The following is a 27,640-nucleotide window of genomic DNA, read 5'->3' on the forward strand; positions in this document are numbered from 1 at the left end:
GCTTCGACGCTCAGACTTCTGTGAGCATCAGATCAATCACCACCACCGCCAAAACACGCCTCACGCCAGCAAAGGAGGGGGGTTAGTCTTAGTAGAAGTATAGGAATACAACCTCTCCAACCCCACGCCGGCTACAAAATAAAAAAGACTTTTCCTCTCTTTTAGGTCCTAGTTCATTCTTGCTGTCTTAACACCAGCTCTGGCAGGATACACATTTCAATTCTGACATATTGTAATCACAAAATAGAAAATAAAAATATTTTTTCTACCTTTTGTTGTCTGGTCATTTTGCTTTTAGTCCCAGTTTCTCTTTCTGATTTTGTCTGTCTTCTAATTCTCTTTCCAGTGTCTGCTGTCCATTTTTTTCTCCTCTTCTCTCTTGTTCCAATCCCTGTCTCCAACATATTGATTTTTCCCTTTCATCTTTTCTGCCTCTGTCCACTCAAATTTCGCCCTCTTTCTCATCCTTCTGCTTTTCAAATTTTCAGCTACCTATCAATTTTCCAACTCCAGATCCAACTTCTCTCCCTTTCTCTTCCCAACTGCCCCCATCCCCATCTCTCTCCCTGCCTGCCTCCCTCCCTCTCCCCAGGTCCACCATTTCTCCCTTTCTCTTCCCAACTGTTCTCCCTTCAAGTATCTTTTTCCATTTTTATCCACACTACCCCAGGTCCAACCTCTCTCCTTTCATCTTGCTCTCTTCACAGCCCAGCATGTCTTTCCCTCCAGCGCAGGTCCTCTCTCCTCACAGCACAGCTTGCCTTTCCCTCCAGTGCCAGTCCCTCTCTCCTCACAGCCTGACGGGTCTCCCTCCGGTGGTAGTCCGATGTTGCCGCCAAGCCAAGGAGTCTGCCAGCCTCAGTGATTTGGCAATGTTGTACGTGGCTCCCCCTCCTGCTTTTCGCCTGCCACATCTGTCTCCAATGACGTGCAACTTCCTGTTTCTACCCGGGTGGACCGCGGCAGACGGAATGTAGGAGGGGGAGCCACAGACAACACTACCGAATCACTGCCGACGCCGGCAGATTTTCTGGCATGACGGCGATGTCAGACTGATGCGGGAGGGAGGACATGCTGAGCTATGAGAAGGGGCAGTTCAGGAGCATTGCCGCGGGCCACATGAAAAGGCCAGGTGGGCTGGATTCGGCCCGCATGCCTTGTGTTTGACACATGTGCTCTAGAACAAAAGTGGATCATTTTTATACAATATTTTGATTGACTTAATAAAGTACCTGCATCAAATACATATGTCCTGCAGTTTTCTTTTTTTGTTTTGGTTGTTCAACATTCACTGCAGACTTGTTGGACTTCTCTCTTCTTATTGTTAACTATGTCTGCCATCTCTGTCAGACAATGCTTGCCATGCTATCTCCTACCACACTATATCTGAGAATATGACACAGGGTTATAGCAACAGCCCCAGCACCCTGAGGTTGTGGGTTCAGACCCATGCTGCTCCTTGTGACCCTGGGCAAGTCACTTAATCCCCCTTTGCCCCAGGTATATTAGATAGATTGTAAACCCACTGGGACAGACAGGGAAAAATGCTTGAGTACCTGAACAAATTTATGTAATCCGTTCTGTGCTCTGGGAAAATGATATAGAAAACTGAATAAATAAATTAGAACAGATCAATCCAGCACAATCAATGCTAACAGAAAACCATATCTCACACATACTGAACAGTTAGACCCACACATTACAAAATAAGTAAAAACTAAAAACAGAAGTACGTAGACAAAAGGGGGTTATGGTCATATGTATATCTAGGCCTTTTTATGTGAAGTTCATTGTTGTGCCCCACTGCTCTGCTGGGATGTCTATGTGGCCAGTCTACTAAAAATGCTGACCCGCTCCTACATCTCAATGGCTTGTTTTGTGCATTTTTCTTTTGGCCATGCATTTTTTGAAAAGGGTTATTTTTTTTTTTTTTTTTCAATTTTCTATACCATTCTCCCAGGGGAGCTCAGAATGGTTTACATGAATTTATTCAGGTACTCAAGCATTTTTCCCTGTCTATCCTGGTGGGCTCACAATCTAATGTACCTGGGGCAATAGGGAGATTAAGTGACTTGCCCAGAGTCACAAGGAGCAGTGCAGGCTTGAACCCACAACCTCAGGGTGCTGAAGTTGTAGCTTTAACCACCACACCACACTCTTCCCCCCAAAAGACAGACCTAGTGAGGACAAGTACATCTGAGAAATTACCATTTTTGAAACAAAAAGATAAAATATTTTTCTGTTTCGAAAATAGTCATGTTCATTACTGGATTTTTGTGTGGAGTCCGCAAAATATCCAAACTCAAATTTGGACCTCATATTGAAAATAACCCACTTCTATAATTGTTCTTTCATATTGAAAGTTTAGAGTATGTTATTTTAATTCATTTTATGTTGCATTTTTCGACAGCAGAATGTGAAAAATGTACAACAGTGTGAAGACTTATAAGGCATTGTGCTAGGACTCACACAACCCTCTTCAAATAGAGGACAACCTAATTTCTTATTCTTTCCCTTTTAAAGACAATTACAGATAGAAACAAGAAATCTGTATTACAGACAAGAGCTCATCAACACTTGTCAGAATGCTGAGAAAACAAAATTTATCTTTCAGACAGGAGCACCATTTTAAAAACTCTAGAGAAAACAAGTCTCCCTTGGGGATAACAAATACAACATTTTAGTTTCAATCTGTGTCTTTTCCAATAAAATGGTACAGTTTCTGTACTAGTCCACTTAGATATGTAGAAGTAAAGGTCAACAAACAAGGTTTAGGTAATACCTTTTTATTACATTTATGACTTAATATGTCTGTGACTAGCTTTTCTACAGTGACCTGATAAAGGGGAAAGAAAAAAGAGGGAGAGGTTAAGAATCAGGAAAAAGAGGGAAAATGGGTTCACTTTTCACACTCTCCTCATCCTCATACTTTTTTTTTTTTTGTTCACTCTACACATACACACATTGCCTCAAATCTGATCTCCTCACACACACACTCATTTCCTCTTCCTTACCATTTTCCTGCAATACTCAAAGCATCACGTGGCAGATGCTTTGGAGGAGAGAAGGATGTTCCTAGCAGGTGCTGGGGAGCAGGAGGTGAGAGGAAGGCAGATGCTGTACAGAATGGAAATGAGAAGAGGCTGGGGCAAAACTGGGTAAAGGAGGAGGAGGGAAGATAGGAAGAGGAATGAGCTAAGGGAATAAATAAGTCTTGGATTTTGAGAAAGGGGGTTAGTGCCTATGGTGTTAATTAATGGACTGACTGGGAAGCTTGGCCTGAAGAGGAGGAAGAATAGACTGAATGAGCCTGGAAAGGATGTGAATGAGGGAATGTGCTTGAAGGAGTTAACCTGAAGTTGCTGGAGGCAATGAATGAGCGCCTGAGTCAGTGAGGAGATAAAGAGTGGATGAGTGTTCAGTTTGAAGGCCCATGAGCCTTTGCTTAGAAGAAAAGGCAAGAGAGGAGATACATGGAAATGAGGTGAAAGGGAAAATGTTGAGAGGAGACAGAATGGAGAGAAAATAAAAAGAATGGGAGGTAAAGTAAAAGCCAAAGGAAAAAGTAGAAGGGAGGGGGAAGGAAAGGTGAGATTAAGCGCTTACATCCTCTGAAATTAACCACGCCCACTCTCTACTAGTGCAATCACTTGGATACACCCCTAAATCCATTCAGTCACACACATATATATATTTTATTTATTTATATTTAAAAATGTATATACCGTATGTTACCTATACGGTTTACATAATAACACGCATAAAATGTTAAACAAACATACATAGTTCAATTATTGCAGAGCAACACTCCTAAAATATGATAAATAAGAACCAAAAAAATATTTATTTACAAAACTTGTATTCCTGTTATACCTAAGCGTATTATTTTTAAAAAAATCATAAAATAACACCAAAAAAGTATAAAACACAATAAAACAAAACAATATATAGATAACATTTCCATCAATCACTTCATTCCTTCATTCATTGCTTCTTAACCATTTAAAAAATTTCTATAAAAAGATGTTTTTAATAATGTTTTAAAACTCTGAAAGTTATTCATTCTCAATTGTCAAACCAGATTATTCCAAAGCTTCACTTCTTCCACAGAAATAGCCATAGCACTAGCGGCTGCCACGTGGCAACAGCCCCGAAGCCCTTTAAATCTCTATGGGCTTCGGGGCCGTTAGCGCGGCTTTGTAAAAGAAGCCATTATTGTTCTCTGATCTTAAGGATCGACAGGGCTGATGTAATGTCACAGCATGTGAAAGGTACCACGGTATCCCTAGGTGAATTGCTTGAAAAATCAATACCAACACCTTAAACACTAAGATTGTATTGATGACTCTGAATTGTGACCTCTTCGCTGATTGTCCAGCACTTCTTGCTGTAAACCGCCTCGAACTTCATGGCTTTGGCGGTATATAAGAATAAAATTATTATTATTATTACTTGAGATTTAAAAGGTATGTAGCCAATGCAATTTTCGTAGTAAAGGTGTCATGCTCAAATTTACTGCCACACTCTTGCATTCAATCAGGCATACACTGATCCCAACTATACACTTTTGACACCTTCTCATTCCCTAACTCATACCTCCAGTCTACCCTCCACTCATGCATCACACACGCTCCCAACATGCAAGTTAAATAATCTTAAGAAGGAAGATTGAGTCTATGAGAAATTAAACAATTGGCATCTGGATAGGAATTCAGACAAATGTCCAAGTTACTTTGGTTACTCTCCTACAATAGGATGAGCTGTATTTCTATTTATAGTAATTAATAATGTTGCATCTATTTAAACATACCCGCATGTTCAAGTTTTATATATGAAAATTCAGTGCAGATTTATGCCCTCTTATTTGGGATCTCTGAGTTGGCCACCCTAGTCTCATATGCTTCAAAGCACGATACTCCAGTTCCAGGACATGCAATATGAGGTAGCAGTCCCAAATACTGTACTAAATTGCAGGTGTTAATTTATTGTAGATTCTTCCACAGATAGGAGAGTACCTACTATGCTTGAATGTAACTCACCCTGAACTACTGAGAAAGGTGTGAGCTAAATTCAAAATATCACAGTACTGTATAATGAGAAAAATAGTTGAGAAGCTAGATCCTGGGAACTTTAAATTAGATGGCTTTCTTATGATTTTATGAGACCAGAAACAACCCTTTGAGATTTGACATATACAGGGCAAATGATATTCGAACATCTGGATTTATTTTTGTAACCTAATATGCATTAACAATAAAGGATAAAAATGAACACTTCTCTGTCTTCCTCAGTAAGGTTTTTTTTTTTTTAAAGGAGACTTGTACATGTTGTCAGGTAACTTTGCTCTATAATACTTTGAACCTCTTTAATCTATAAAAACAGCTTTTCTAAGATAAGAATTATCTATTGACACCGGGTTAATTATGTCTGTATGCAGGCAAGACTTGGCCCATCCAACTGTGTATTCTGCACGAGCTGCATGTTGTATGTTCCGGCAGGCATGTGATGGTTAGATTTTGCTGCTAGGTGGCAACCAAGTGTATTTCAAGTAGAGAGAGAAACTAAAGCTATCAGTAAGACATGTGCAGCAGGCCTGGAACAGCAGCATCAACCTGTATTCGCGCCTTTCCTACTCGCTCCGGGCTAAAAGCCAGCTCTGCGCCCGGCCAGAGACGGGAAAGAAGTACAGATACCCGGCTGGACTCGGCGGAGGTCCCTTCCTTTTTCAGAAACAGAACGAACTTCTCGCTGAATCAGTAAGTTTCCTGGATTTGCCGTCTCTTACGTGCAGAAACCGGCAAGCAATGATTTCTGAACGTGCTACACGTTGTAGCAGGACTCTCGGAGGACCAAGCGTACTTCCCCTTTTATCCGGGAGGACCGCAAGTAATGTGAAAGTTAAAAAAAGAGCACCTCCCCTTCCCCCATCGCTGTTTGTATGACGAGCGCGCGTCTGGAAGGGAGCTGCGGTCAGCTGGAGGTCGCGAGCTTCCCGGGAAACGCTGCTCCTATATATAATCGATTGGTATTCGCCTCTCCTCTGTTTCCAGTGCCCAGTTTCCTCTGCCTCTCGGCTCTGCTCTGGGGCGGGCGACGGGCAGAAAGGAGAAGGTGAAGAAAAGGATGTGGTTAGCGATGGAGTTGGAGAAGAGGGTTTCTCTGGCTGGGAGGGGGGATGCGGCGGGGGCGGAGCTGTTCGAGTGCTGTATGACTGATATGAGGTTAGGATGGGGGATGGGATTGTTAACTGTGCTTTGGGCGAGGGATGGGCAGTTCATTATTTTCTTTTAGTTATCACTTTACGGACTGGCAGAGCAGAGGCAAAAAAGTATTAAGTGCACTAGGCAAACTGTCAGCCTTGCACCTCCCACCTCCAATTCATTTTCAAGGTCCTAACTCCATCCATTATATTTTGATAACAAAGTTCAGCAACACTACTCCTCCCAGAACAGTCCTGTAAAAATGCATAATCCCACCGATCAGAGATACCTTAGGGGTGCAAGGGACAGCAGCAATCATTTGTGGTGTCAAGGAGGTTGGTGGGGAGCTTGGGGTTCATTTGCAGGGTCGGGGTGAGGGTTGGGAAGTCTTCCTAGGTTGAAAAGGAAGTTGTGACTTAATTATGTGAGGGTATAAAAAATAAACACGAGAATAAGGGCAAGCTAGTGGATATAGTTTAGTTGGATTTTTAGAAAGCATTTGAGAAAATCCTTCATGAAAACTAAGGGAAATTAAAGTAATGGGATAGGAGGTACTGTCATATTTTTAACTGATAACTGTTAGGGGATACAAAACAAAGGGCTCCTTTGATCAAGCATCCTTAGAGCCTTTTCCTTCAGGCCGATGAGGTAAATGCTCCGCACTCATAGGAATTGAATATGCATCAGAGCATTTACCTCGCCAGCCCGCAGTAAAAGGCTCTACTGTTGCTTGATAAAAAGAGCCCAAAGAGCACTGGATCCCAAGGTAGTGGCCTGGATTAAAAATTGATTGTCTGACAGAGGGTAATGGCAAATGGAATTCACTCCAAGGAAAGAATAGAGAGGAATGGAATGCCCCCCAGTAATCAGTTCTGGGACTGCTTTTGTTCAAGTTTGATGACTGGTATTGCTGAAGGGTCCATTCGACGGAGAAGTTTGCCTTTTAACAAATGGCACGAAGTTGTGCAACAGAGTGGAAACCCCTGAGGGAGTAAACAAAATGAGAAATTTATCTTAAAATTAAAAAAAAAAAAACCTAGCAGACTGGTTGAATGCTTGGCAGTTAAACTTTTAAGGTGAAGCGTGATGCATTTGGGGTGCAGAAATCAAAAAGAGGGGTCTTTGTGTTGGGGGATAAAAGTTTATGGACATGGACCAGAGAAAGGATTCACAGTGTGATGGTATCTGATGATGGCTGGGAGGGTGTAGATGGACTGGAGTGAGCTTTGAAGGAGACTGCAGTAGTTGGAACCTAAGAACAGTACCGGGCAGAGCTTTGGATTCTTGCCCAGAAATAGCTAAGGAGAAGAAGAAACCCCCCTCCCCCACCCCCACACACAAATTTTTAGATTGAATCAAGTTGGGCAGATTAGATGGACCATTCGGGTCTTTGTCTGCTGAGCTGGCAGAAATTCCTGAAACCAGCTTAGCTGATGGGGATTTCTCTGCTGCAATCAGACAAAGTAGTAGGGCACATCTACAAAACTTGCTTTTGTGCTTTTTTTACGTGGAAGTTTTTATTTTTGAAAATGGCTAACACAGGTAGACGTTCTTATACCTAGGTCATTTTTAAAATTAAAAGATAGATGTTTGGCAGCTTTGAAAATGGACATTTTTTTCTCCTGGTTTTGTGAATGTCCTGCCCAAAACGTCCAACCTTAGGCTTATACGTCCTATTGAAAACGCCCCTCCATGCCTTTTGGAATCTATCTGTTCTCTAGTTTATTTTTCTAGATTTTTTTTCCCTCTGTTTTATCAGATTAGTCATAGATGTCACCTTCTCTTAATCTGGGCAACCTAATTATAATTGCTTGTGTCTCCATCCTTGGGAGACTGTTCCATGAATCCATTACGCTTTTGTGAAGAAATATTTTCTGACATTACGCTTGACTTTACCCATTTTCAGCTTCATTGCATAACTTCTTATTCTAGAGCCTTTTTACCCCACAGAAAAATGGTTGCTTCTTTGCATTGTTTAACTTTTCAAGCATTTGAAAATGCTTCTATTATATCTCTCATCTGCTCTCTGCACTAGGATATGGATATGTCTGATTTCAGAAGCCATTTTAAGCCACTTTTGCACTAACTGGGCAGCACTTTTGTGGATCACCTCTATTCTGTATCTTTTTTGATTTATTGGCTTCAGAATTGAAGTGTTCCAGATGAGGTTTCACCAGTCGTTTCCTTTCAGCTCCTCCAGCTCTCTAAAGTTCTTCCCCTCCAGTTCTCATACTCACTACTAATTCAGTTGCCCCTCTTTCAATTTTGCCTTCCCTTCCAGCACCCCAACCCTTTCAGTTCTGCTTCCATTCCTGCTATTCTTGCTTTCCTTTAGATTTTTGACCCTGAAGTGTCAGCTGTCTTCCATCTCCTGGTTAGCAGCTGTCTCTCCAGTGGTCTCCCCAGCAACCTTGGAAGAAGAAGATGAAGCAGAATCAGAGACAAATGCTACAAGATGGCTGCACTGTGGCGATCTAATAACTGAGCGCACACCTACCACTCCCACTCCCTGCGATTATTCTCCACTATGGTATCCCATGTGCATTCTATTTATAGCAAAAATGCCAGAAGGGATGGGGGCCTTATTCATGGTGAATGTAATTGTTCATCTCTGGAAGGGAACTATTGGAAATAGATGTACCTTTTGGGATTTACTGGGTTCTTGTGAGCTGGACTGACTACTGATGGAGACAGGATGCTGGGCTTGATGGGACGTGGTCTGAGTTGGCATGGCTGTTCTTATGTAATTGTCAAGTGGATGGTCACTCACTGGATCCCCACCGTGCATTTGCTCTTATTCATAGAACACTTTGGGCTCCTTTTACTAAGCTACGATAGCGTTTTTAGCACGCGCAGGATTTTAGCGCGCGCTAAACCCGTGCTACGTGGCTAGAACTAACGCCAACTCAGTGCTGGCGTTAAGGTCTAGCGCGCGTGGCAATTCAGCGTGCGCTAATGCCACAATCACAGTTTAGTAAAAGGAGCCCTTTGTTCATGTTCCTTCTGTTCCATCTCCTTCTTCCTAGGAATCTTCAGCCCAGTTGAGAGGAAAGGTTGCTGGAAGAATACTGGAAATGAGAGGAGTCCTAAAATACAAAACAAAACCGGGGCTCAGTACCTCCCAAAAGCTCTGTCTTTACTTAGTAACATACCACTCTAATTTTATGCTATTGTCCTTCTAAGGTCTGGAACAAGATCATCAATGGACTGAAGAGTATTAAATGCTATTTCATTATGGATTTCCTTGCACTGCATAAACGTCGACTGCTGGAGGACACAGAGCATCCCAACCGTGTAGGTGCTCCTATATTTTATTTATTTATTTATCATGTAGGTGCTCCTGTAATATTCTTTCTTTTTATTTATCATAATTTTTTGCTTGCCTCTTTGAAAACTAATTCACTAGCTTAAATAAGCCAGAACAACAGGGAAGTTCATGAAAAGGAAAGGGATTGGGACTTGTATACTACCTTTTTGTAGTTATACAACCACACTAAAAATAGTTTACATACAGGTACTTCAAGCATTTTTCCTATCTGTCCTGGTGGGCTCACAATCTATCTAATGTACCTGGGGCAGTGCAGGATTAAGTGACTTGCCCAGGGTCATAGAGAGCAGCTCGGGGTTTGAACCCACAACCTCAGGGTGCTGAAGTCAGGGCCTACAGATGAAGCATAACAGGAGTAGCCTAATGGTTAGAGCAGAAACGAAGAACCAGGGAAGCCAGGATTGAAATTCCACTGATGCTTCTTGGAATTCTGGGTAAATCATATAATGCTCCATCACCTGAGGCACAAACTTGCAAGGAAATTCTGTAAATTGACATCTCAGACTAGGTGTCCTAATACTATGAACTTAGCACAAATTGGGTCCGCTGGGAAACAGCGATCATAACGTGATCAAATTTGAGCTGATACTGGGAGTAACGTTGCAAAAGAAATCTACTGTAGGGGTATTTAATTTTTGAAAAGGCGACTGATAAAATTATGAAAATGGTTAAAAAAAAGCTAAAAGGATCAGTTGCAAAGGTTAGGACTATAAACCAGGGGGTCCTTTTACAAAGGCGCGGTAGCGGTTTAACTCACGGAATACCGCGCGTTAAACTGCCTGCTGCGCTAGTACCTAACGCCTCCATTGATGAGGCGTTAGGATTTTAGGCTGCCGCGGGGATTAGCGCATGATGAAATGTCCGACGCGCTAACCCCCGTAGCGCGCCTTGATAAAAGGAGCTCTAGGTGTGGATGTTATTTAAAAATACCATCGTGGAAGCCTAGACCAGATGTATTCCACATATCAGCAAAGGTGGAAAGAAGAGGAAACAAGAGCCGGTGTGGTTAAAAGATGAAGTGAAAAAGTCTATTAGACTCAAAAAAACATCCTTTAAACTTGCAGGGGTGTCAAAGTCCCTCCTCGAGGGCCGTAATCCAGTCGGGTTTTCAGGATTTCCCCAATGAATATGCATTGAACGCAGTGCATGCACATAGATCTCATGCATATTCATTGGGGAAATCCTGAAAACCCGACTGGATTCCGGCCCTCGAGGACCGACTTTGACACCTGTGCTTTAAAGAATGGAAAAAGGATCTGAATGAAGAAAATAAGAAGAAACACAAGCACTGGCAAGTTAGATGCAAAGCATTGATAAAGACAGCTAAGAAAGAATATGAAGAGAAACTTGCAAAAGTGGCAAAAACTCATAGCAATTTTTTTTTCTGCTTCTAATCAAATGGGAAAAAAAGTCTAGGGGAGTACTTATTGCATTATCTAGAGACCTTCCTTGGCAGGTCCAGAGGTGGTCCGGGATCGGGAGGCTCGTTATTTGTTGTTGAAAGTGTCAATGGGATCCCAGATCTTTGCGTTTGGGAATGTTTATTTACCCAGTGAAGGTCAGGCTGGATTTTCAGAGTCCCTCACAGTTGCTTTTGAAACATGCAGCGGGCTCTTTACTGTTGGGAGGGGATTTTAATTTGTCACTGAGCCCGACTATGGACAACTCTCCTGTTTCTGCTTCCTATGGTGGAACTGCCAGTGTGGTGTTTAAAAAGTTTTACAGCAGTGGCACTTAATGGACCTATGGTGGGAGCAGCATCCTCATAGTAGGGATTATACATATTTTTCAGCAGTTTATAATACTTTTTCCCGGTTTGGGGATTGTATTGGTTTGGGGATTGTATTGTTTTAAGTACAATGAGTGATACTGAAATCCTGCCCCGTACGTTGTTGGATCATACCCCCCTTACATTAGATTTGGCTTTTTTGGAACCACATTGCAGGTTTTTTAGGTGGCATCTTGATGATTGTGCTTGATTGCTTGTGCCTGAGCGAGTTGTTCAGCTTGAAAGGAACCTGATGGAATATCTTGATATTAATGACACAGGGGAGGTGTCCTCAGCTACTCAGCAGGGCCATAAAGTGGTGATGCACAGCCGTTTGATTGCTCTATGGGCCCACTTGCGTTCTCTTGAAGAGGCACATGAGGGTGAACTAACTTCCCAAATTGTTGACTTAGAAATGAAGGTCAACCAGGGGGGGGCTCTTCTCCAGCAGCTCCATGAGAGGCGTTTAGCTCTTCATGCTCTCCATCTTGAATCAAACGGCAACAAAAGGAAAAATCCAACAAAATCTGCAGTGTACCAAACAATTGGAGTAAACCAAACGAAAACTGCAGGCTATGTACAAGATGCAGGCAAAGTTTATTATACTCATATAAAAATGCAGTAATATACAACCTTATTACCAACCAAGGGACCCGACACAGTCCGTGTTTCGGACAACACACCTTCCTCAGGGGTCCATGGTAAATAAGGTATGAAACAAACCGCATAAAAGTAAGTAACAACAACTGCCTGTAAAAATCGATATACAGAAAAAAAATCTCAAAATCGAAAACGTCTGCAAAACGTGTTGGGTCCCTTGGTTGGTAATAAGGTTGTATATTACTGCATTTTTATATCTATATATATAAAACCCCTAGAAATATTTTTAGGTACATCAGAAGCAGAAAACCTGTGAGGGAATCTGTGGGACCGTTGGATGATCAGGGAGCAAAAGGGGCTCTTAGGGAGGATAAGGCCATAGCGGAAAGACTGAATTAATTCTTTGCTTCGGTCTTTATGGAAGAAGATGTAAGAGATCTACCTGAACTGGAAATGGTTTTCGAGGGTGATGATACGGAGAAACTGAAAGAAATCTCGGTGAATCTGGAAGATGTACTAAGTGAAATCAACAAGTTAAAAAGTGATAAACATGAAATTGCTGTCCTGCTGTTAGTGATCTGTAACCTGTCGCTATAATCGTCTGTAGTACCTGAAGATTGGAGGGTGGCCAATGTTACGCTTATTTTTAAAAAGGGCTCCTGGGGAGATCCGGGACATTACAGATCGGTAAGCCTCACTTCAGTGCCGGGCAAAATGGTAGAAACAATCATAAAAATTAAAATTGTGGAACACGTAGACAAACATGATTTAATGAGACGGAGTCAGCATGGGTTCAGCCGAGGGAAATCTTGTCTCACCAATTTGCTTGACTTCTTTGAAGGTATGAATAAACATGTGGATAAAGGTGAGCCGGTTGATATAGTGTATCTCGATTTTCAGAAAGCTTTTGATAAAGCTCCTCACGAGAGGCTCCTGAGAAAATTAAAGTGTCATGGTAAAGTTCAGCTGTGGATTAGGAATTGGTTATCGGATAGAAAACAGAGGGTAGGGTTTAATGGTCATTTTTCTCAATGGAGGAGAGTAAACAGTTGAGTGCTGCAGGGGTCTGTACTGGGACCTATGCTATTTAACTTATTTATAAATGATCTGGAAATTGGAACGATGAGTGAGGTGATTAAATTTGCAGATGACACTAAACTGTTCAAAGTTGTTAAAACGCATGTGGATTGTGAAGAATTGCGCATGCTCAAAGCCTGCTGGCTCTCGCTCTCTCCGAGATTCTCAGCAGTAAGAGGCAGGATCTGCGGGATCTTCAGCCACCAGCACATCCTGTGGGTTGGTGCTGCATGCCGGTGCCAGATCGGGGTAAGGGTTTGGGTTTGGGCGGGCGATGCCAGTTTGCAGGCAGGGGGGCTCGCAAATCAAGTCAATGCTTAGTTAGCGAGGCACGATTTGCTTGAGTGTTTTGCTTTTCTTGTAAAACACTCGCAAACCATGTTACTTGTAAATCGAGGTTTGACTTTACATCATATTCAGCATAAAACCAAAATAAAATACCAGCCTGATAATAATAGCAATACCAATCACTTTTCCTATACCAAGAATCAATCTCAAGCAACTTAATACAACTCAGAGGTTCACCAACCAACATCTCATACTATGTATTTCATACAACAAAACAGATGTCTTTTCAACAGTTTCTTAAAGGCATCCAAATTTTTATGATGTTTAATGTAAGATGGGAGTCTATTCCACTCTTCTGGACCACAACATGAAAATGCCCCCACTCTCACAGCTTGCAGGCTCAGCTCTTTTCTTGATGGAATTGCCAGATCATGTTGTGTTACTGATCACAGCTTTTGCAACCTGATGTAAGGAAATACACTGTCCATCAGATATTGCGGGGCACACCCTTATATACTTAGGTAAACCAGTAGCAATAGTTTATTTTTAATTCTGAACTTTATTTTCAGCCAAAAAAGATTAATATAGTAATAAGTTACATGCTCATTTTTTTCTGGAGCTGGAATAACACCCTGATAGCAACCTGATTAAATTTGTATCAATCGATTTATTGTATCCTTTAAATTAATTGTAAACATTTAACTATTTTGATACTCATCTGTCATTAAATTAGATGAATTGCTGGGGTATTTTGCTCCGACATAGAGTCTATGTTTTGCCATAGCTTTGTCAAGGAATACCCCTTAGCCTGCCAGTTCTCTGCTATAAGTAAGCTGGTGTAGGAGCAATCATTGTTTTCAATGTGGCCAGCCATATGATTGCAGATTGCCCTCTTTGCCTGTTTCCTTTGATCTTCCCAAACATGATGTCCTTCTCCAGTGAGCTCTCTCTTCTGATAGTGTGACCAAAATAAGACAGTCGTAGCTTCATCATTTAGGCATCAAGTGACATAGCCGGTTTGATCTCTTCCAAATAGCAGCAACATCCCAGGGCAATCAATGGCTTCCCTCATCTCTTTCTTAATAATGGACTAGGACTTTTCCTCCAGGAACTTTTCCAAACTTTTTAAAACCTAGTTCTTTTCTACTCTTTGGAGGTCAAATTCTTTTTGGATGTTGGATCTTCTTTTATGGTTCATGCAAGGGACATGTGACCTCAAAGTCAACAATTGCTCATTGGATTAGGTTGACTATTGAGTCAGCCTACATTCGTCAAAGAAAAGAAGCTGCATTCGAGACTGAAGCAGGGCCCATTGCCTCGGAAGATATTTGTAGGGTGTTGTGCCTTCCTCCTGCCATGTGAGATAAGAGCTCTGGTACATCCCATAAACATGGACTGGTCAAGCAGTATGATAAGGAAAGTGAAATTTTTTCTTTGCTGTTAATGTCCTTTCATTCAGTCCTGCTAAACCAGACCAGGATCTGCCCTGGAAGACTGAGGGATTCAGTAGATTTGTGGCTCCCAGGTCTGCCACCTGTCTGTATGTAGCCTGTTTTGCAAAGGCAATCCTATAGGTCCTCTCTTTTGGGTTTCATGTTTTCTTTCCTCTTGTTTTGATCTTTCTTTTGAATGGCTTTGACATTAGCATACTGAAATGTTTCTGGCTGCACCACCTGTTATTCTGAAGATGCCATCAAGATCATCAAGGGCTCCTTTTACAAAGGTGTGCTAGCACTTATAGTGCACAGTTCAATGCTGCGCACGCTAACCCCATGCTACGTGGAAAATACTAACGCCAGCTCTATGGAGGCATTAGCATCTAGCACACGTGGCACTGTACGCTAAAACCACTAGTGCACCTCCGTAAAAGGAGCCCCCAAGTCTCTGCCTCCATCAACTTATACCCAACATCCCCTATCAATTGACCTGGCAGCCGCCACATGGCACTCTAACATCCAATCCCTCTATAATAACCTGGTCCAGACAAAAACAACCCAAATAATCACCAACAAAGCACCTGCTCCCTGGTACACTAATGACCTCCGATCCATAAATCGATCCCTGAGGAAAGCAGAAAGGATCTGGGCCAAACATCCGGACATTGAAACCAAAACCCACTGGAAAAACATATCCACCACATACAAAGCTGCCATTCTAGAAGCAAAAAAGACCTACTACTCTCGTCTCCTACAACAAGCCCCTTCTAGATCAAAACAACTGTTCACCCTCACCAACCATCTCTTCACCAACGCCCAAAGGAATAATCAAATCAACCAAACAGAACTCGATAGCGAAACTCTCTCGGACTTCTTCCAGTCCAAAGTACAAAACATCCGAGCTAACCTCGACCTCAACACCAAACCCACTCCTACTCAGCTCCAACCAACTCCATATACCCCCCCTTCCGCCACTCTCTCCCAATTTCATTTAGCTACTCATGCGGAGGTCCTCGAAACCCTGAGAGAACTCAAACCCTCCAACACCATCCTCGACCCCTGCCCGTCCAGCCTCCTGCTATCTGCCGGAGACGCCATGGCAGAATCCATCCTCCCCATCATTAACACCTCTCTAACTACTGGAACTGTCCCCCTCAGCTGGAAATCAGCTATTATCAAGCCCACTCTCAAAAAACCCTCCCTTGATCCTAATGAACCTGGCAACTATCGCCCAGTCTCCAACCTCCCAATTGTCTCCAAACTCCTTGAACGAATTGTACTCCACCGCCTACACCCTTTCATTGAAGAACAAGCTGCCCTATCCCCAGCCCAATCCGGCTTCCGTAAGGGCCACAGCACAGAATCAGTTCTCCTTGATATCATCGACGACAGCTGGTCAATACTTGACAAAGGCAACGACGCCCTACTAGTCCTACTTGACCTTAGCGCTGCCTTCGACACAGTTGACCACCACCTACTCACATCTAGGCTCCAAGACCTCGGAATCAAAGACACAGCCCTCCAATGGATCACCTCCTTCCTTCACCAAAGGACCCAAACTGTCCTACTAGGGACACATAAATCTAACCCTAAGCCCATCAAATATGGCGTTCCTCAAGGCGCCCTTCTATTGCTGGATCTGGAAACTATAGAGCCCATATCAGAGGAAGACTTGAGCTCCAGCAGATGCTAGATATACTTCATAGAGCCTAAAATAGGCTCAGAAGACTGGAGGCCGATTCTAGACCTCAAAGCAGTGAATGCAGCCCTCAAGATACCACGTTTCCGAATGGACTCGATGTCCCTACATTGTGACTATTACTCTTGACTTTCTCCCTTTCTCTGATTACCCCTTTAACCTATTCAACGACTTTCATTGTAATTATTTCGCTGATTGTCCAACTCTTCTTATTGTAAACCGCCTCGAACTACTATGGCTTTGGCGGTATATAAGAATAAAATTATTATTATTATTATTATCCTCCCTCCTATTCAATCTCTACATCAAACCCGTCATCGATATAGCGCAAAAATATAAAATCAAAATCCACTCTTATGCAGATGACATCCAGCTGCTCCTCCCCTTAGGCGAAAACCGGCCATCCCAAATTGCTAACCTCGAACTCTGCCTCACTGACATGAAAACTTGGATGTCAAACAACAAGCTTCAACTTAATGCCTCCAAAACCGAACTCCTATGGATCAGAAACAAAAACACCAAATACCTACGACCTACACTAACATGGGATTCCACTCTACTAACAGCAGCAGATCAAGTTCACAGCCTGGGAGTAACCCTAGACGGACACCTATCCTTATCCAACCACATATCCCAAGTAGTCTCCACCTCCTTCTACTACCTTCGCCAACTGAAAAGGATCAAACCCTACATCTCCACACCAGACCTCGCCCAACTCCTATACGCATATGTCCTCTCCAGAATGGATTATTGTAACTCCCTATTTAATGGACTAACCAAAAATAATATCAAACGCCTCCAACAGGTCCAAAATGCAGCCATCCGCCTCCTACACAACCTCAACTACCACGATTCCATCTCCCCGGCACTCCATGCTGAACACTGGCTCCCAATTAGCCAACGCTGTACTTTCAAAGCCCTGACAATTGCCCACAAGAGAATCTACTCCACCACCCCCTCCTACATAAAATCCAAACTTCCCATCTATAACCCCACTCGCACCCTCCGCTCAAAGTCAGAGATACGCCTATACACCCCCCCTGGAAGATCCCTGCTCACAGAAACTGCCCACAAACGATCCTACAGCCACTTCATTCCACACCTCTGGAACCAACTCCCCCCCCCAACTTAGACAACAGAACTCATTATTAACATTCCGTAAATCGGTAAAGACCCTCCTCTTCAATTAAAGATCTCCTCTGTCTTCTCCCCCCCTTAGGCCCCACCCTCCACTCTCCTACCACCTTCCCGAAATTCCAGTATGACCCTCTCTTACTCTATCCACTAACAAATTGTACCTATACACTTATAACTTTCCTTAAACTAAACTACTGTATTTCCCCCTTCTCTCTCTCTGCTTACTCTCCCTGTATTTAATTCTCTCCAAAAACTAAATCCAATCACTAAACCTGTTGTACCACTTATATGTCTAGTTGCTCCCCACTGTGTATGTTCATTTGTAAACCGTTCTGAGCTATTGGGAGGACGGGATAAAAATCTAAATAAATAAATAAAATAAATAAATAAATAAACTTGCAAAGTGTCATAACCCATAATGAATGGGTTATGACACTTTGCAAGTAGATGGAGGCAGAGACTTGGGGGCTCCTTTTACGGCCTTGATGATCTTGATGGCATCTTCAGAATAACAGGTGGTGCAGCCAGAAACATTTCTGTATGCTAATGTCAAAGCCATTCAACAGAAAGATCAAAACAAGAGGAAAGAAAACATGAAACCCAAAAGAGAGGACCTATAGGATTGCCTTTGCAAAACAGGCTATATACAGACAGGTGGCAGACCTAGGAGCCACAAATTACTGAATCCCTCAGTCTTCCAGGGCAGGTCCTGGTCTGGTTTAGCAGGACTGAATGAAAGGACATTAACAGCAAAGAAAAAATTTCACTTTCTTTATCATACTACTTGACCAGTCCATGTTTATGGGATGTACCAGAGCTTTTATCTCACAGGGCAGGAGGAAGGCACAACACCCTACAAATATCTTCCGAGGCTATGGGCCCTGCTTCAGTCTTAAATTCAGCCTCTTTTCTTTGACGAATGTAGGCTGACTCAATAGTCAACCTAACTCTAGCTGGACTCAAGGAAAGGAAATTAACAAGTAAGATCAAATTTATCTTTTTCTGTTGTAGAATTTTTTAATTTCTTTGTTAGATAAATGAGCAAATTTCAATTTATTTACCATTTAATCTTTTTTTTTTTTTATTGCATCCATTTAAATTGCATTCATTACAGAGTATCCTATGTGATATTAATTTGTGTGTGGGACCTGGCTTCCTTTTTCCCCCCATTTTGTTCCATAATTGTCCAGTATGCTTTATGTTTTTCAGAAACGGATTTGCAAAGGTTTAGGAGCTCTTCCAAATGGGAACAGTACTGTAAACCACCAATTAAGTGATTGCCATATTGACAATTGGGATATGCAACATTTTCCTCAGCAATCTATTTCTACAAATGATGGCATTCCTGAACACATGAGAGAGAGCCAAAATTATGGGGTATGTTACAAGGCTCAGAAAAAAAATATTGAAAGTGAACATAATTGTAGAATTTCAAGTACTTGCTTTGTGAGGTAAAATGTTATACTTAAAAATTTTTTCAGCAGATATTTCAAAACCAAGAAAGCAGAGGGCTTGTCCAGGCTTGCCCAAGATGTATTGCCGGCGAATCTGTAAGTATATTACGCTTCATACTCTGAAATAAAAGTTGGACTTATTTTTAAATATAGGTTCCATGAAACACAATGGCCCTCTTTGACTAAGCCAGTTATTGCGGTGGCCCGTGGTAATGGCATCAAAGCCCATTGGAAATTAATGGGCTTCAGTGCTGTTGGTGCGTGGCAGCCGCTAGCGCATCTTTGTTAAAGAAGGGGAATGTTAATAAAATGTCTACAATTGCATTTCTCAAGAATAAGGTATGCAAATTAAAAATCAGAGATTAATTTGGCTTTTCATTTGTAAAAGGAGCTCTAAGTTTGAAAATAACATTTTTTTCAGATTCATTAAAAAAAAAAAAGCAGAGTTTATTTAACTAACAAAATAGCATCATATCCCAATTTTGCTGAATCGAGCATTCCATTTTTTTTTTCATATAGCTGTTGAAAGCAGAGGAGACACATACAATAACATTATACCAGTTCTAAATTAGTAATAGTAGTAGTTGTAGAATCAGCCTCAGGATCAGTCTCTTATGCACTCAACTATACCCCTATCTTTGCTCCAAGTGAATACCATTTTATCACATCTTCGGTCATCTGTCAGTCAACTAACTTCTTATCCAGACTATAACCTTAAGACCCACCTCCAGGCTGCTTAGTTTATTCATAAGCCTCATATAAGAAACCTAGTTCTCACATCACCAATCTGTCAGTCAACTAACTTCTTATCCAGACTATAAGTTTATTACTTAGTGAGTTTTATTATTGAAATTCTATTTTACAAATATTTGTAGTTTTTACTGTATTATTGTATTTTGCTGATTGTCCAGCTCTTTTTAGTGTAAATCACCTAGAACTTTTGGTTATGGCGGTATAAAAGAATAAAGTTATTATTATTGTTATTATTATGGAGAATCCAAGCTGTGGTCATACGGCATGGTTCTTGAGCGCACAGCTCTAAGAAGTAAGGGTTACTTGTAGGTAGTTGTTGCGACTGTACTTAGAGCAAATAAGCCTTTGACATTTGCAGCTTACGCAAAGACCTGGAAGGCTTTCCAACTATGAAGTGCCAGGGAACAGGTAGAGCCTGGTCAGGAGAGAGGAAGAATTCTTGGACATGAGGTAGAGGAGAGGAAGGGAAAGATGCAACAAAGAGATAGAAAGGGGTGAGAGGGAGAAATCCTGCATATGGTAGAGAGAGAGGGAGAAATATTGGACTTAGGGTGGAGGGCATGGAAAGATGGTACATGAGGAAATCAAAGCAAATTGAATCAAATTGAAAAAGTAGTTCAATAGGCCAAATCGAATTGAATCGAATCAAAAAATGTTTCCCTGAATCGAGCAGCACTAGTTGAAGGGCAGAAAACACAGAGTAGGTTTAAATGGTCAATATTCATAATGGAAAAGGGTAAATAGTGGGGTTTCCGAGGGGTTTGTGCTGGGATTGCTGCTTCTTAACATATATCAGTGATCTAGAGATGGGAATAACTAGTGAGATAATTAAATTTGCTGATGACACAAAGTTGGTCAAAGTTGTTAAATCGCAAAAGGATTATGAAAACTTGCAAGAGGACCTTGGGAGACTGGGAGACTGGACAACAAAATGGTAGATGATGTTTAATGTGAACAAGTACAAAGTGCTGCATCTGGGAAAGAGAAACCCAATCTAGCTATATGATTTTGGTTTCTATGTTAGGAGTCACTGCCCAGGAAAAGGATCAAGGTGTCATCATTGAGGATACATTGAAACCCTCAGCTCAATGTGCATTAGCGGCTAATAAAGCAAATAGAATGTTAGGAATTATCAGGAAAGGAATGGAAAACAAAGATGAAAATATTATAATGCCCTTGTATCGCTCTATGGTATGGCCGCACCTTGAATACTGTGTGCAATTCTGGTTGCCATATCTCAAAAGAAATGTAGCAGAATTAGAAAAGGTACAGAGAAGAGTGACAAAAATGATAAAAGGGATGGGACAACTTCCCTAGGATGAAACGCTAAAGTGGCTAGGGCTCTTCAGTTTGGAGAAGAGATGGCTCAGGGGTGATATGATAGAGGCGTGGAATAGAAAGAGTAGGTGTGAATCTCTTGTTCACTTGTTCCAAAAATAATAGGACTAAGGGAGCATACGATGAAGCTACTAAGGGATAGATTCACAAAGCAAACTGATCGTGTACCGATCAGTTTGTGAGTCCTTTGCGACCCGATTTCCCTCTGACCAGATTCACCAACGTGTTTAGCGATCCCATCCCGATCCGTGCATGCAAATGAGGGAAATGGCATGCAAATTTGGGAGGGCAGCGATTCACTAAACACTTTTTCTAACACCGATTGGGCTTGCCGATCAGAAAAGAAGTGACTGCTGAAGACCAGTCGCTTCTATCCTGGCCGACTCTCCTGCCCTTTAAAACCATGGGCTCGCATTGCTTTTTAGCGGAGCAAGCCTGTGTTTTAACCCGAAATCCGCCATCGCCGCTGCCCACTCCGTCCCCACAAATATGACAGGAAGTTTGCCCACCCCTCCCCGTACTTTACTCCATGGCTCTTAAAATTATGGCATGAGGGTTCCGACTCCCTCCTGCCATATCTACTACTACTAAACCCACCTCCCAACAAATGCCCCAAACCCCCCAAAAAATTTGCCCTGCAACCGCCATTTAAAATTATGGCAGGAGGGTTCCCACTCCCTCCTGCCATCAGTTCCACCCAAAAACTAAAGGCAGGAGGGATGCCAACTCCATCCTGCCACACACACCCTGGATGCCTCCTCCCCATTCCCGGTCCCCTCCCCAACCCCCCGCCCCATACCTTTAAAAGAGAAGGATGGGTGCTCAATCCCTCCTGCTCCAATGCCTCCTGCAACGAATCTGAGGCCTTAGGCCCTGCCCTGGTGCATCATGTGATGCACGGGACGGGGCCTAAGGCCCTGATTGGTTGAGGCATCTTAGTCCCCTCCCAAGGGAGGAGCCGGAGGCCCCTCAGCCAATCAGGGCCTTAGGCCACGCCCCATGCATCACATGATGCACCGGGGTGGGGCCTAAAGCCTCAGACTTGTCATGGGAGGCATTGGAGCAGGAGGGATTGAGCACCCCTCCTACTTCACTAAAGGTATGGGGAGGGGACCAGGAATGGAGAGGGGGCATCTGGGGGGGGTGGCAGGAGGGAATTGGCATCCCTTCTGCCGTTAGTTTTTGGGTGTGACCGATGGCAGGAGGGACTGGGAATCCTCCAGCCATAATTTTAAATGGCGGTTGCGGGGCAAATTTTTTGGGGGGTTCGGGGAGGGAGGGAGGTTTGTGGCACTTGTTGGGAGGGGGGTTTAGTAGTAGTAGATATGGCAGGAGGAAGTGGGAACCCTCCTGCCATAGTTTTAAGCGGCGGCTGCGGGGCAAATTTTTAGGTTGTTCGGGGAGGGAGGGGTGTTCAGGGTACTTGTTGGGAGGGGAGGGTTTAATTATTTTTTTAAATCGGGCAGATATTTTGCATGTGTAAAACACGCAAAATATCTTCCCGATTTAAAAAATAAATTTAAAAGCCGGCAGAAACCCTGACAGGAGGCTGTTTCTCATGTCACTACTGGATTTAAAACAAACCCGTGAAAATATTTATTCACACAACATGTAATTAAATTCTGGAATTTGTTGCCGGAGAATTTGGGGAAATCAATTAGCTTAGTCGGGTTTAAAAAAGGTTTGGATAATTTCCTAAAAGAGAAGTCCATAGGCCATTATCGAGATGAGTTGGGGAAATCCACTTCTTATTCCTAGGATAAGCAGCATCAAATTTGTTTTACTACTTGGGATCTAGCTAGGTACTTGGGATCTGGGTTGGCCACTTTTGGAAGAAGGATACTAGGCTTGATGGACCTTCAGTCTGTCCCAGCATGGCAATTCTTATGTACTTAAGGACTAATGGTCAATCTGCTAGTGCAGGCAACGCACATACAGTTTTAGTAATTTGCATAGGAATAAGTGGTTCAACCGGATGAACCAGTTTAACCTTTTCTGCTGTATTCTGCTAGGTCAGTGTCTCGCAAACATAGTGGCCACGGCTCAAGGCATTCAGAAGTGCGTGGACATCGATGCAATGACGTCACGTGCATGCGTGCGCTTTGAAATACCAAAGGTTATATTAAACACTGCAATGGGATCTTAGTTTCTTGCTATTATTACTTAACATATTGAATGTATAGCCATCATAAATGTCTTACCCCAGCATCCCTCGACTACAAGACTTTTAGAAAAGAAATAAAGACCATACTCTTCAATAAAACTCTGAAAAAGAAATAATACTGCAAGTCTCAAACTCCACCTTTCACTAAAGCCAACTACCCCAAACAAATAACCTTACCCATTTCTTACTCTTTTTGAAAATGACCAATTTTTTTTTTTTTTTGTAATTCTTGTTGTAATACATCTTGGATAATTCTTTTGTAATCCGCCTTGAACTGCAAGGTAATGGCGAAATAGAAATCCCAAATGTAATGTAATGTAAGGGTACTGTGCTATTGTCTTAATCTTCTCATGTGTACCACCTTATCTCATTGTAGTCTAATAAGATTATTTAAAGTTTGCTAAACATTATTGGCACTGAAGCAAAACTGGGAAGAACGCCTTAGTATATCTGGCCCGTGGCTCTTGAATCTGGTTGACAAATGATTGCAGAGGATTTATTTATGATAATCCACTTCAAATCATCTCAGTAAATATGACTATCATTCAGTCCTACTGGATTTTTGCTGTGGCAGCTGATCATGATGAGATTGCAGAGCCCTGTAGTCATCTGGAAAGGCTTATGGATACAGTGCCAAAACACAATGTTCTACTAATCATGTTAGAGTGTATAAATCTCATTATCTGATGTTCGGGACCAATTTGTGTTTCACTAGTAGGTTGGATGTTTTTTTATCATTGGTTTTTTGCCTTTGGGCAAATACCAACTGATGAGCCTTAAAAAACTGTTATGCCACAGTTGAAACCTTAGAAAACTGGGCTTACTTCTGCAGCATCTCACAGGACAAAATTTACTTTGTTTTTGCCCCCTGCTGCTGCTCTGACGGGGAGAAGTTGGAATAGCAGTGGGAGGCAGAGATTAAAGTAGTTTGTTTTTGAGTGAGACATCTGGCTACTAAACACTAAATTCCAAAATTATAACAGTGTCCTACAGTACTTTTGTTTTTCAAAATGATTCTTCAATTTGTGCCTGCTTTTGCCTTTTGCCAATGACTTTCTCCATCCTTTGTAAAAATGAAAAAGCATGTATATACACTTGGGTAATTGAAAATTCCAACTTACATTCAACCATGGGTCAGACATAAAACTATGTAAGGCGTGTATAGATTATGCGAGTTTGTATAATCTGCTAGTCCTTGCCAACGTATTCTCTCAAGAAAAACTGCTAATAATATTTGGATCTTTCATCATTAAACTGTGGTCTTTTTACTTTGACATGCCTTATCATGCATTGGTCTTACCCTGTGCTTGTTCTTATCCTAACAAGTCACATAATCAGAACTTTAAAGGATTATAATATTCAAAGCCTCACCGGAGCTAGGCCATTGTCAATCCTTTCATTATAAAGTGGAAACAATCCTAGAATTTCATGCGTTACCAGTATACTAATATTAGAGAAGGGTAGTTTTTGGGGGTTTTAAATATAATTTTAATTGAGCATCTGAGACCTTGAGGGACTTATCTAAGTAGACACACTGAAAGCTGTGCCTAGAGATGCTATTTTTAGTATTTAAATAAATATTTTCTAATGCTAATAGCAGGGTGGGAGTAGGGACCTACTCCTTTGTGACCCTGTACAGTGCTGTGTACATCTGGTAGTGCTATATAAATAATTAGTAGTAGTACTGTAGTAGGATTTGATTTAAATCATGATTTAAATTACTAATCAGAAAGACTTGATTTAAATCATGCATATAACATGAATGGATTACTTTAATTCATTTACCAAAAAAAAATTTAAACTTAGAGAGTGTAGTGTAGTGGTTAGAGCTACAGCCTCAGCATCCTGAGGATATAGGTTCAAACACTGTGCTGCTACTTGTAACCCTAGGCAAGTCACTTAGGGCTAGATTCACTAAGGACACTGATCATGTCCCGATTTTCCTCCGACCCGATTCACTAACCTTGTGGCCGATCATCCTCTGATCCGATCCAATCCACGCATGCAAATGAGGGGAAACTGCATGCAAAGTAGGAAGGATGAGATTCACTAAACAAATGCAGGCACACCGACTGGGATGGTCGATCCAAAAACAAGCTACTGGTGAGGACCAGTCGCTTGTGTAAAAACCCTGCTCTCTACCGCAATTCTCCTGCTCTGGCCTCCCTGCTCTCTGCCCCGATCTCCTGCTCTTTGCCCTGATCTCCTTCTGCTCTCTGCCCCGACTCTCTTGCCCTTCCCCGCAACTTACCCCATACCTCCCTTTTATCAGATTGCGCTAGAGGATTTTTTTTTTCTGGCAAGGTAAGTACGCTGACATTCATAGGAATTCTATGAGTGTCATAGCATTTACTGTGTCAGCCCGCGCTAAAAAACTGTAGTGCGTCTTGATAAAAGGGGACATTAGAGAATTATCATTTTGAAATTGTAACATATAAACAGACTTTTCTTCATGTATGTCAGCATGAAGTTCTTATTTTATGAACTGTTAACTTTCTTTTGTTTTAGGGTCACTTTAACCATATTATGAGCTTCCAGAAGATGGGATAAATGCTTTAGAGAGACCCAGAGCTGCAAACATGTTTTATGATTATACTACTGGATTTAAGTGCAAGCCTATTAAGTGACTTCAGGGAAGTTTATTTTCTCATCTGCATCATAATTTTATAGTACATGTATAATATCACAGTGCTCACTTGACCAGAAGCTCTTGGATACCATGTCACATTTCTTTCTTCATTGTTGCTCTAAAAGTGGACAGAATAAGAATTGGAAAGCAAATTTGGGTAAAAGTTGAAAATTGAAATACGCTAATTATATATGGGGTAATATTCAAAGCCCACATATAAATTGCAGGAGTGACAGGGGCCCTTTTGCTAAAGCTTAACGCACGCTAACAGACATTAGCATGCACTAAGACACGGATTCTAGTAACGGTGTCCAGAAGTTAGGCGGTGGTCTACTGCCTTCTAACTAACTACTCGGGATGCATGATTTTTACATTGAAGGTGCACCTACAGAAATGTCTAGGCATGCCTAAGGATGCCTGAGGCCGACATGGGCTTGGTTTACGTCAGAAATGGTCTTAGGCTTCCTTAGGTGCTTCCGTAGGTGCAAGTAAGGTGCCTTAAATGTAGGCCTGTAAAATACTGGCCTACATATAAGGCTTCTGTTTTTAAAACAGCTGCAATTCTATAAAAAGCGCTGATGTGTAATTGGCACGCGATCGGCGGACATTTTTAGGCTGCCATCATTACCAGTGCTGTTTATAGAATCAGGGCCTAAGGCCCTCTTTTACTAAAGTGTGCTAACCCATTAGCATGCGCTAATTTGATTAGCACGCGCTAAACGCTAACACGTGCATGTTGGTCTATGGACGCGTTAGCATTTAGCGTGCGCTAATCGGTTAGCGCACCTTAGTAAAAGAGGGGGGTAAGTGTCTTATAGGTATAACATAGGATGGACAGCATTTACAATGCTCTAAGGTCCATTAACACGTGATAAACTTTAGTAAAAGGGTCCCATAATGTTTTAAGCAGTGGGCTGAGGACCCTAAAAACCAGTTGTCCAGTCCTACTGACACACTTTGTGGCCTTGGTTGAATCATTTTACCTCACTAAGGGGGCAGTTCTGTAATAAGGCACTTGGTACATATAAGCCTATTTTATGAAGGAATGTGGTGCCTTCTTTCTTTTAGAGAATACTAGCCTAACCTAGTATATATGAGGTAAGTGTAATTGTGAGCCCTGATATCATCCATGCACACATATGTCCCTCTTACAATGCATGCTATGGAAGTTAAGCAGGTATTTTCAGAAATGGAGGAGTAGCCTAATGGTTACTGCAATGAGCTATGATCCTGAGGAGCTGGATTTGTTTCTTGCTGCAGCTTCTTCTGTTCTTGGGCAAGTCGCTTAACTATCCATTGCTCTGCGTACAAAAAAAACACCTTAGATCACTGTTTCCCAAACCTAGTCCTAGAGGCACTCCGGCCAGACAGGTTTTCAGGACATCCACAATGAATATTCATGAGGGAGATGTGGAGGCAGTGCATGCAAATCTCTCTCATGAATATTCATTGTGGATATCCTGAAAACCTGACTGGCTGGGGTGCCTCCAGAACCAGGCTTGGGAATCACTGGGTTAGTATAATTGACTAGAAAGCAGGAGACCAGAGTTCACATCCTGCTTCTACCAAAGAAACATTTTGGTTGGCATCTCCTTGTGAGCACGCTGATGCAGCAAAGGGAGTGCTTATTCTGTAGCAGTATCTAAACACCAAGATTCCATTATAGAATCCTATATAATAAAACGCTAGCCTCGCATGCGCACTCCTATTTGCGTGCTTCCGTGATCAGTCGGTCTGTGGCCACAGGAGTGCGCATGTGCGCTTATACG

General features: G+C 42.1%; 1 protein-coding gene across 1 annotated transcript; it reads left to right on the top strand.

The window, feature by feature from the left end:
- Positions 1 to 5,581: 5,581 nt before the first annotated feature.
- On the top strand, positions 5,582 to 27,640 carry C4H10orf143 (chromosome 4 C10orf143 homolog). The gene is made up of 5 exons (XM_033943636.1): positions 5,582 to 5,756; positions 9,384 to 9,494; positions 18,743 to 18,910; positions 19,015 to 19,083; positions 25,751 to 27,640. Exons 2-5 carry the CDS (start codon positions 9,435 to 9,437, stop codon positions 25,790 to 25,792), a joined length of 339 nt encoding a protein of 112 aa, XP_033799527.1. The 5' UTR covers positions 5,582 to 5,756; positions 9,384 to 9,434; the 3' UTR covers positions 25,793 to 27,640.

Source organism: Geotrypetes seraphini, chromosome 4 (assembly GCF_902459505.1).
Source record: "Geotrypetes seraphini chromosome 4, aGeoSer1.1, whole genome shotgun sequence".
Classification (NCBI taxonomy): domain Eukaryota; kingdom Metazoa; phylum Chordata; class Amphibia; order Gymnophiona; family Dermophiidae; genus Geotrypetes; species Geotrypetes seraphini.

Coding starts and splice junctions, on each gene's coding strand:
- C4H10orf143 (XM_033943636.1), top strand. CDS start 9,435: ATGGATTTCCTTGCACTGCATAAACGTCGACTGCTGGAGGACACAGAG. Junction 9,495..18,742: donor ACACAGAGCATCCCAACCGT/GTAGGTGCTCCT, acceptor TATGTTTTTCAG/AAACGGATTTGCAAAGGTTT. Junction 19,084..25,750: donor GATGTATTGCCGGCGAATCT/GTAAGTATATTA, acceptor CTTTTGTTTTAG/GGTCACTTTAACCATATTAT.